Below are 10784 nucleotides of genomic sequence, written 5' to 3'. Positions count from 1 at the left end.
AGGCCTTATCCACCTCCTGTCTCTTCCTCTTCCACCACTCTTGGCCACAGAAACAGATCTCTGTCCCCTTTTCTACCCCTTCTCTCTCCTTTTCAATAAACCTCCCGTGTGAGGTTGTATGCTGTGACTCTCTCTCCCGCCATTTTCAAAACTATAACACTGGGGACTTTCAAAAAGGAGGGTGTTTGGACTGTGTAGCAATGGGTGTGTCTCACCTAGTGCCCCACTTCCTACAGAGGGGATGTTAACACACAAATTTGAGAACAGAATCTTATTTTAGTCATAAGTCCACCCTGATCTCATTAGAGCTGTAAAAGTCAGGTCTCCGTCCTCTTTCCAGCCCTAAGAAAGGATAAGGACAGTGTTCATGAAGCAGGGGCTCTAAGGTATACAAGAGAATGGAGTCAAGAGGCCTGGGCATGAGTGGGGAACAGAGTGAAGAGGCTACAGGATCAGGGTGGGTCTCACCCCAGGGATTGCAGGGTCATCAGTCAAGAAACACAGAAACCAGAAAGTCTACGTTCAGTAATACAGAGAGCCAGTGGGTGGGTGTCTTGGACTTGGAAGACTGGAGAGTACAGTATTGTGCTCGACACCACATGCAGGCAAAAGTCACTATGATCAAGAAGCTGTGTGTTAGATTGTAAGGATCATGTCTGCGAGTCAGGATTCTCGATCCAGAGACAATGGCCCTGACGGGATGGAGCCCGAAGGTGTCATCGAGAGTAACTGGAATGAGATTGTGGATAGTTTTGATGACATGATTCTCTCAGAATCTCTCCTCCGTGGTATTTATGCCTATGGTTTTGAGAAGCCCTCTGCCATCCAGCAGCGAGCCATTCTTCCTTGTATCAAGGGTTATGATGTGATTGCTCAAGCCCAGTCTGGGACTGGGAAAACAGCTACATTTGCCATATCAATTTTGCAACAGATTGAGTTAGATCTAAAGGCCACTCAGGCTTTGGTTCTGGCACCCACTCGTGAGTTGGCTCAGCAGATACAAAAAGTGGTCATGGCATTAGGAGACTACATGGGTGCCTCCTGTCATGCCTGTATTGGGGGCACCAATGTGCGTGCTGAGGTGCAGAAGCTGCAGATGGAGGCTCCCCATATCATCGTGGGCACTCCTGGCCGGGTGTTTGATATGCTTAACCGGAGATACTTGTCGCCAAAATATATCAAGATGTTTGTACTGGATGAAGCAGATGAAATGCTAAGCCGTGGGTTCAAGGACCAGATCTATGATATATTCCAGAAGCTCAACAGTAACACACAGGTAGTTTTGATGTCTGCTACAATGCCCTCTGATGTCCTTGAGGTGACCAAGAAGTTCATGAGAGACCCCATTCGGATTCTTGTTAAGAAGGAAGAGTTGACCCTGGAGGGTATCCGCCAATTCTACATCAATGTGGAACGAGAGGAGTGGAAGCTTGACACATTGTGTGACTTGTATGAAACCCTGACTATCACCCAGGCAGTAATCTTTATCAATACCAGAAGGAAGGTGGATTGGCTCACTGAGAAGATGCATGCCCGGGATTTCACTGTTTCTGCCATGCATGGCGATATGGACCAAAAGGAACGAGATGTGATCATGAGGGAGTTCCGGTCTGGTTCTAGCAGAGTATTAATTACCACTGACCTGTTGGCCAGAGGCATTGATGTGCAGCAGGTCTCCCTAGTCATCAATTACGACCTTCCCACAAACAGGGAAAACTACATCCACAGAATTGGCCGTGGCGGTCGCTTTGGCCGTAAAGGTGTGGCCATTAACATGGTGACGGAAGAGGACAAGAGGACTCTTCGAGACATTGAGACATTCTACAACACTTCCATTGAAGAGATGCCCCTCAATGTTGCTGACCTCATTTGAGGAGCTGTCCTGCTACCTGGCCATAGCCAGGGTTCAGTCCTGGGGGGCTGAGGAACAGCTGGAGGGGGGAGGGAAGGGAGCCAAGGGATGGACATCTTGTTTTTGGTTTTTTTTGTTTTTGTTTTTTTTTTCTCTTTGAATAACTGTCACTTTTTGAGGCAAAAAAAAAAAAAGAAGCTGTGTGTTCATAAAACTTGATGAGCACTGAATTTTGAATTATATGTAATTTTCATGTGTGAAACTAGAACATTATTCTCCTGAATTCTTCGGCCATTAGAGAAAGGTTAAAATGAGTTGGAGAACTATTCGGGTTTTTAAATCACATATTGCTCTGCTGGAGAAGCGGAGTTTGAATCCCAGCACCCACACCAGGCAGCTCACAACAGCCTGTGATCCAGCTCTGGGTGATCCAGCGCCCTCTTCTGGCCTCCACAGGCACTGCACTCACATGTGCATACACAAACAAAAATAAAATTAATCTTTTTTAAAAATGTGGGGAAAAAAGAAAGAAAAAAAGAAAAATGTGAAAATCTAAGCTCAGTGGTGCACTCTGTAATTCCAGAACTGGGGGGGGGGGGAGACAGGTGGATCCCGGGGCTCTCTGGCCAGCCAGTCTAATGGAAAAGGCAGTGAGAGAAATGCCTTGGAATAAAGCTATCCAATGAAAGAACTCGACAATGAGAACTGTAAAACAAAGAAAGAAACTGAAGAAACCAGAAGATGAAAGGATGGATCATATCCACGAGCTGGGAGAATGAATGGCATGAAAATGTCAATACTGCCAAAACCAGCTCACATGTTCAATACAGTCTTCATCAAAAGTCCAGTGGTCTTCAAAGAAATAGGAAAAAATAACATTCTTATGGAAGAAAAGAGATTCCAGAGAGTTAAAGAATAATTCTGAACAAAAGAACAGTGCTGGGGGTTTCAATAACCTGATCTGAAACTATCCTACATAAGCATAGTAACAACAATAATAAAAACCACAAAACCCAAAACATGGTATTACCATAAAACCAGATACACAGATCAATGGAATAAAATAGAGAACCCAGACACAAATCTTTGGGGTTTTTTTCTTCTTTATTCTTTGGGAGGTCCACTACTCAGCTCCCAAATAATTACACAGAGACTTATTCTTTCTTATGAATGCCCAGCCTTAACTTGTATTATTTCTAAGCAGATTTTCTTTTTTCTTTTTAAATTTTTTATAATTTATTTTTACTTTATGTTCATTGGTGTTTTGCCTGCATGTATGTCTGTGTGAGGGTGTCAGATCTTGCAGTTACAGACAGTTGTGACCTGCCTTATCGATGCTGAGAATTGAACCTGGGTCCTCTAGAAGAACAGTTAGTGCTCTTTACTGCTGAGCCATCTCTCCAGCCCTAGCCAGCTTTTCTTAAATTATTCCATCTACCTTTTGCCTCTGGGTTTTTATCTTTCTCTATTCTATATAACTTTCTTTACTTCTTAGTCCGTGGCTTGCTGTGTAGCTGGGTGGCTGGCCCTGGGCCTCTTCTCTCCTCCTTTTTTCTTTCTCCACTCTCTTCTCTTTTTCTCCTTCTATTTATTCTCTCTGCCTGGCAGTCCCATCTGTCCCTCTCCTACCTGGCTATTGGCCATTCAGGTTTTATTAGACCAATCAGGTGTTTTAGATAAGTGAAGTAACATAGCATCCCAGAGTTAAACAAATGCAACATAAAAGAACATATTTTTGTATCATTAAACAAATGTTTCATAGCATAAACAAATGTAACACATCACCAACTAATATTCCACAACACAAACCCACACATGTGACTTTGTAATTTTTGACAAAGAAGCAAAAAAAAAACCCACAAAAAAAACAAAAACAAAAAACAAAACAAAACGAAAACAAACCCATACATCAGAGAAAAGAGAGCAAGTGATGCTGGGAAAGCTGGGTGTCCCTGTGTAGAGAAATGAAGCTGTGTCCCTGCCTCTCAGTCTGTGAAATCAGCTCAAACTGCGTCGTCTTGATGTAAGAGCTAAAACTGTTGGAAGAAAAAGTAAAAAAACTACTTCAAGATTCAGGTAAGGGGTTTCTGCAAGGGCCCTGTTCACTCTGGAAACGGTGCCAATGATTAGCAGATGGGGTTTTATGAAATTCAAAAGCTTCCGTATGGTATAAGAAACAATCACTGTGTGAGTAGAGACAGCCTTCTGAGTGGGGCAAAACCTTCACAGCTATTCATTTGCCATAGGATTAAGATCGAGATATACCAAGAACTCAGAAAAGGAAGAAATCAAATGAATACCTAGAAACAGCTAGAATTTGATAGAAAGAAATCCAACAGCACAGCTGATAAATGAGCTGAAACACAGACTCTTCTCAAGATGGGCTACAAATGACCAATTAGCACAAGAAAAATGTCTGCATCGCTAACCATTTGAGAAATGCAAATTTCTTGGGGGTTGGAAGGATGGCTCAGAGGCTGAGTGTATGTTTCAGAGGACCAGAGTTGGTTTCCCAGCACTCACTCTCAGCCGCCTGTAGCTCCAGGGCCATGGGACCTGACACCCTCAGATACTGGTGGGGATGTGAACTCGTCCAGCTACCACGGAAATCAGCATGAAGCGTCTTCAAGACACTAGAAATAGATAGCGCATGTAATCCAGCTATAGCGTATAGAATGAAATACACCTGACTTCCTCAGTTTGGGTCCAGTGTTTCCATACTGCCCTCCGCTTCTTCCTTTGGGAATGTGAATGGTTGCTGTGTGTCACAGTGTGGTGGAGGTTGCAACATGAAACATACAATAGCATATTCATCCAAGACTCCAGGTCAACACACCACAGAGAGCCACACATCAGTGTCTATGGCAGCACTGTTAACAACAGATCAATTATGGAACACCCTAAGTGGTCTAAAATGGGAGAGTGGAAAAATAAATGTGATAATATATAAGCACAATGGAACCCTTTCACGTTTATTTTTGAGAATTTCAAGTATTACAGCTATAGTTACATCATCTAATTCCGTGTCTTCCCTATTTCCTCTCAACCTCATGACCTCTTATCCTGTATTATACCTATATACCCACATGTACACACATGCACACATAAGGACTACCTGCTGAGTCCATGCATCATGGTTAGTATGTGTATGTGTTTAGGGATGACCACATGGGATTGATAACCTATTGGGAAGTTCATCCTTGGAGGAGACCGCCTCTCTCTTAGTACACTACGGTTCCCTAAGCAAGACCTGCACACAACACCTGTGGACATCACAGCAGGATTTTAGTTAGCCATGAAAAACAATGACATTGTGTCATTTGCAGGAAATAGATGCAACTGGAGTTAATTATATTAATTAAATTAAGTCAGTTTCATATTGAATATCTTCTCTTTTGTGGATTTTAAATTTTTATATAGATAAATAAAATCATGTGTGTCTCTCTGATGTGGAAGAAGTGACATTTTCTAGGGGAGGAGAGGAGCTAATGGGAGGAGAAAGATAGGGAATATGGGGGTATGCTAAAAGTACATCATAGAGTTGTATTTATTTATTTTGTTCTTTTCTTGTACACTCTAACCACAGTTGCCCCTCACTCCCCTCCCCCTAGTCTTCCCCCACCACCTCGCTTCTCCTCCAGATCCACCCACACACCTCCCTTCAGAAAAGAAGAGGTCTCCCAAGGATCAACCAAACATGGCATAGCAAGCTACAGTAAGACCAAGGCGCATACTATCATTTCAAGGCTGGACAAGGCAGCCCAGTAGGAGGAAAAGGGTCCCACGGGTAGGCAAAAGAGTCAGAGACAGCCCCTACTCCCACTGTTAGGAACCCCACAAGAACACCAAGCTATGTAGCCATAACATATATGCAGAGGAGGTAGGTCAGACACCCTACAGGCTCCCTGATCTCTGTGAGCCCCCATGAATCCCAGTCAGATGATTCTATGGGCTGTGTTTCCTGACTCCTCTGGTTCCTCCAATCCTTCCTGCCCCTGCTCTGCAGGACTCCCCCAACTCTGCCTAATCCCAACCAGAATTCTAAAGGGGAAACAGAAGAGGCTCAGGGCAGCAAAGTCTGGCAGACCAGGAGCGTGGTTTTCTGAAGGTGATGCTGATAGCTGGGAATCCTGCAGGATGCTTTAGAAACTTCTCTAAAGTACAAAGCATCAAACATTAGAATATATGAGCATAAAAATAACAGTGAGGATTGCTATGCCCAATACAAAACTAGCACAAGTCCCAGAGTGCAAAACCATCCACGCTTTGCCTCGGAGGAGGAGCTTGAGGACCCAGTTGCTCTCCTGCTCCTTCAGCTCCCGCTTCTGCCTCTCCATCTCTTGCCTCACCTTGGCCAGGTAGCACCTGTAGGCTTCCTGGTACTCACTGTAGCCACCATTAAGGAGCTCCTGGGCATGAAGGAAGAGGTCATTGCTATGGAAAGAGCCCTCACACTCCTGCTCCAGCCCCCTCACCAGGGCCATGAGCTCTGCCAGCTGTCCCTGCTGCTCTTCCCCTGAGGCCCTGTTATTAAAGGCACAGTACCTCCTCCCACACTCGTGGACCAGGCTGCGCAGGCTGTGGTTGTCAGTGTGGGTCACAAACTCATCCAAAGTCTCATTTGCCAGGTCTTCCTTGTGGGTGAAGAGGACGATCATGTGCCTCATGACTCCTGCCCCGAAGATCTCCTTCACCCTCCTCACGGCTAGGGTGTCCTGAGCTGTGAAGCGTCCCAGCTGGGTCACCAGCAGCAGCACGTGGGGTCCTGGGGCACACAGCAGGTAACAATCTCCAATGTCCTTGTCCATGTCTTGGATCTGGGCCTTTGATCCAAAGATGGGGGGCGTGTCTACCACTAGCAGTCTCCTTCCCTTCCATGTGCCCGTCTCTGCCTGGCTGGTCCTGGTCACTGACTGGGCTCTGAGCCTGGACTCGAAGGCTTCTCGGCGGAGGATGCTGTTCCCTGTGGCGCTTTTTCCACAGCCAGATACGCCCGCCAAGAGGATCCTCAGGGGCCCTGACCCTAGGGTGCAGCCATCTTCCTTTCTGCCTTTGGGGGTAAAGGGAAGCTCAGGCGTCAGAAATGATTCATGAAGAAGAGGACAAAAAAACCAACAGGAACTAACGCAAACCAATCAGGATTCGCCCTCTGTTTTAACCACTCACATCCACCACACACCACACACGCGTTTGTGGGATAAAGTGCTCCTGGCGGTCAGAGGCCAGGGCATCTTCCCCTAGGGATTCATCAACCCAGTTCCTACTATACTTCCAGGACTTTCTTTCTGTCCAGGTCTGAAGTGGTGAGCCCCTGCAGATAGCTCAGGGCAGTCTAGCGCTGGCCATTCTGTTTGTCTGTCCCTTATCTTCATCTCCTCCCACCATCCCTGGTCTATCTTTTACAGGATGGTAAGGTTTTATCTTGGGGAACTTGCCCTTGCCTTGGGAAGCATGACAGCTAATGGCCTAAGACGTTCAGTTATCTGGTGGTTCATTTGCCTTGCTGTGGGTGTATGAAGGGAAGCCCGACCCTGTCTAGGCACTGAGCCGTGGTCCTTGACTGTTGAAAAGAGTCCCACCCCCGGCAGGAGTCTTACCTGTGGGGAAGGTACCTTTTACACCTGTCTGAAACATCTCCATTTTTTTATTTCTAGAAGGGAAAATATACAAAGAGTGTTCATATTGGATTTGGATATGATACGCAACACCAAACACAATATCCTGTAGAAAGGGACATCAGACCAAAGAAGAAGGAACTGCGGGAGTCACATGCATGTCCTTACGGGTAGCTCTAAATGACCCAAAGGAGAAAGACCCATGAAGAGGGTACGTGTAATGCGATCACGTGGCATCATCACCATGACTTGTCTTCAGCCACAGGCAGAAGGAAAGTGGGCTGTGTACCCACAACAACAGTTAATGATGCTGCTCACTATTTCCTACTGAGCACATGGATGTCTGGGGTTCTGTGGGAACCCTGCCCCCAGCATCTCGAAGAGACAAATGTAATTCTTCCCTTGTTCCATGGCAACGGTCCCTCCTGCCCTGCCCAGAGCTTAGCTGAGTCCAGACTGCAGGACTTTGTCCAAACTGGGAAAGTCCCAGGCAAACCAGGACCAGTTGTTCACCCAGGAATAGGGGTCTGTTGTGAGGTCAGACTGGGGAGTAATGGGTGCACCCAGGACACAAGGAAAGGCTAAGCCCTGCAGCTGCACAGCCAGTGTGCTGTGCTCCCAAGGTCATAGCCCCTGTGCTCCCAAGGTCATAGCGACCCCTGTGCTCCCAAGGTCACAGTGGCCCCTCTGTTCCTGGGGTCATAGTGGCCCTGCTTCCAGCTCAGTCCTGGACTGGAGATGCCCTGAGGGTACCTCTCTTGCAGGGCCCTTCCTTTCCCTCTGTCATGTTCCTCACAAGCCTTTCTTGATCCTTGTCCTGCCCCACTCTCCCTACCTCCTGTACCAGGCAGGGGATCCACAGGAAAACGACTTCCCAGCTTCCTTGCTGGAAGGTACCTGCACAGACCTTCCAAAGGCAATGCAGGGCCCTGCTTGGTCAAAGCTTCTGTTTCCTGGAGCCAGGTTCCAGGAGCAGGCCTTGTATTAGTCAGGGTCTCTAGAGGAACAGAACTTACCAAACATATACACATTAAACATATATTCTATCCCATATGTTATGTATATGTGGAATAAAAAGGGAATTTATTAGAATGGCTTACATGCTGGGGTCCAGTTAGTCCAACAATGGTGTCTAACAATGGAAAGCCCAGGAATCTGCTAGTTCTTCAGTCCACGAGGCTGATGTCTCAGCTGGTCTTCCGTACACACTGGAATCCAGCCACAGGTTCTGAGGCCAGCGAAGGGATGGACTCGCTAGGTGAGAGCAGGGTCCAGCAGGCGAAGAGAGAGCTTCCTTCTTCCACGTCCTCTCTGTAGGACACCAGCAGAAGGGGTGACCCAGATTAAAGGTGGCCTTCCCACCTCAAAGATCCAGATCAGATCTAAATTAAAGAATTTAATTAAGAAAAAAATCCCTCACGGGTGTGCCCAGCAATTTGAGTGTTATTAATTCCACATGTAGTCAAGTTGACAACCAAGAATCACCAAAATAGGCCTGAAAATAAACTTCTAATTACAGAATCTCAGGTCTTTGGTGAGTCATCACATTTTTTAGAACAAAGCACGTTTGGGAATAGATGCATTTCCTAGGTGCCCTCTACATCTGAGACTGGCCAGACACCAACTGGGCAAGAAACATAAATTCATAAGCAAATTTGGGATCCTTTAATTTTGATACTGAAGGCCAGAACCCAGCATTCATCTCAGTAACTGCTTTGTCGTTCGTGCTGAAGATGTTTTAGCTCCAGGGGAGACGTAGCTGTGACTCTGAGTCTGTCCCTGTGACCACATTATGCGTCCCCATTTCTTGGGTCTTTTCCCTTTGGGTCAGCAACTCCCTGTCTCTCTTGGCCTTTCTACTCAGCAGCCAGTCCCACAGAAACTAATCTAATCTGGTCACACGGATGCCCAGAACTCTCACAGGTCTCAGAAAAACTGCTAGTTGTGTATCTCAGGCGAGGGCTTTCCCGTGGAGACCTGGTCCTGACCTGAGCACCAGCTGTCGTCCTGCCCTTTCGGGGGTTTTCAGAGAGGGTCAGTCTATCTCAGCTTGGCAGGGGCTGCTGGGCCAGCAATCTGATCACACAGAAATGCAGACGCTGCTATGGGGGCTGTTGTATGCAGATCACCTTATAGCTGTGCTGAGAAGTGTAGGCCTAGGTAAGAGGCTGTGGAGGCCAGTACCTTCAAGGGTAGGAGGGCGCATGTACAGCCACCTACAGAAAGGAGTGAAGGGGGTGGTGTTTGTTGATGTTTCTAAGCCAAGATCTGGGTACCCTGGAGGCCCTGTGCTGCTTTACAGTCCTGTGAGGACACCAAGACTCTGGAGGATGGGCTAAACCAGGCCGCACAACACTGCACAAAAGAGCAAGGGTGATACAACCACAGCTTCCTGGGTAGTGTGTCCCCAACTTAGGCTGATAGAATGGGGTCTCCGTCCGTGCTGCCTGTTGTCCCTAGGTGCTGACCAGTGCTCTCTCAGGCAGGACTACTCATACGGCACCTTTGGAAGCAACAGGTAGCGGGTCATTCCCCCAAAGTGAAAGCCTTAAACTGCTGCCGTCTCAGGATCCAGTCTGATCAGAAAGGGAAATGAAAGCAAGGGGGAGCATCAGGGGTTTTCCCACTTCTTAAACCTTCTTTAGACTTGAGGACGTCTTAAATGTTCAGAGTTTCCCTCTCCTGTGCTTTCTCTAGTTGGAACCCACACACTTCCAGAGAAGTGACTGTCGCCTTTTCTATTTCCAGGTTGCACCCTCTTTGCATTCTGTCCCCTTGGGGGATCTTATTTTAAGTCACCACCCTCCTGGGACAGCTCTGTGCCTTCCCCCAGCCCACTGGAAGCCAGTCATCAACCCGCCCCACCCACCTCACAGCCGTCAGTCCTTCCGCACATCTTTAAGTAGTCAGTGGAAGGACTGGTGGGTGTGCATCCGGTATTTCCTGTCCCTGGTTGGACCTCAGAGCTAGCAAAACTGAAAGGGCTTCCCAGTGCCCTCCTAGGGCGCGCTCCCTAGTCTCATTTTACAAAAGGAATTATACCATTCTCTCCCGTGTCCTTGACCACTGCATCTTGAAGAGAAATGGTCCCTGATCAGAAAAACACGAGGGGCTGTGAAGATAAACCACTGTGCACGGGCCATAGGGGTCACTTCCAGGAGCATCCTTTCCTGCTTATAACTTAGTTCTGGTTGCTTTGTCTGATCTTTTCCTTTTTTTAAGTATATCTAAAACACAAGTTTTAAAAGTTTAACTAAAACACAAAAATCAAATGCTTTGTGTGAACAGATCAACCCGAGTAGCACCCTGACACCTTC

The 10784-nt window shown here is 46.9% G+C and overlaps 2 protein-coding genes across 2 annotated transcripts; one reads left to right on the top strand and one right to left on the bottom strand.

Moving 5' to 3' along the window:
- Positions 1-649: 649 nt before the first annotated feature.
- Positions 650-2001, top strand: LOC121439971 (eukaryotic initiation factor 4A-I-like). The gene has a single exon (XM_041640640.1). The coding sequence runs from the start codon at positions 653-655 to the stop codon at positions 1871-1873; it is 1221 nt and encodes a 406-aa protein (XP_041496574.1). The 5' UTR covers positions 650-652; the 3' UTR covers positions 1874-2001.
- Positions 2002-5908: 3907 nt separating this feature from the next.
- On the bottom strand, positions 5909-7496 carry LOC121439972 (GTPase IMAP family member 3-like). Its single transcript, XM_041640641.1, has 2 exons — positions 7450-7496; positions 5909-6902 (listed from the first exon to the last, which is right to left on the bottom strand). The coding sequence occupies exons 1-2, from the start codon at positions 7490-7492 to the stop codon at positions 6022-6024; spliced, it is 924 nt and encodes a 307-aa protein (XP_041496575.1). The 5' UTR covers positions 7493-7496; the 3' UTR covers positions 5909-6021.
- Between the last annotated feature and the right edge of the window lie 3288 nt (positions 7497-10784).

Source organism: Microtus oregoni, unplaced genomic scaffold, assembly GCF_018167655.1.
Source record: "Microtus oregoni isolate MIOR12 unplaced genomic scaffold, Mior012 000064F_ref0000363, whole genome shotgun sequence".
Taxonomy (NCBI): Eukaryota; Metazoa; Chordata; class Mammalia; order Rodentia; family Cricetidae; genus Microtus; species Microtus oregoni.
Note: the sequence above shows the minus strand (reverse complement) of the source record. Positions and strands in the feature narration are given on the sequence as shown.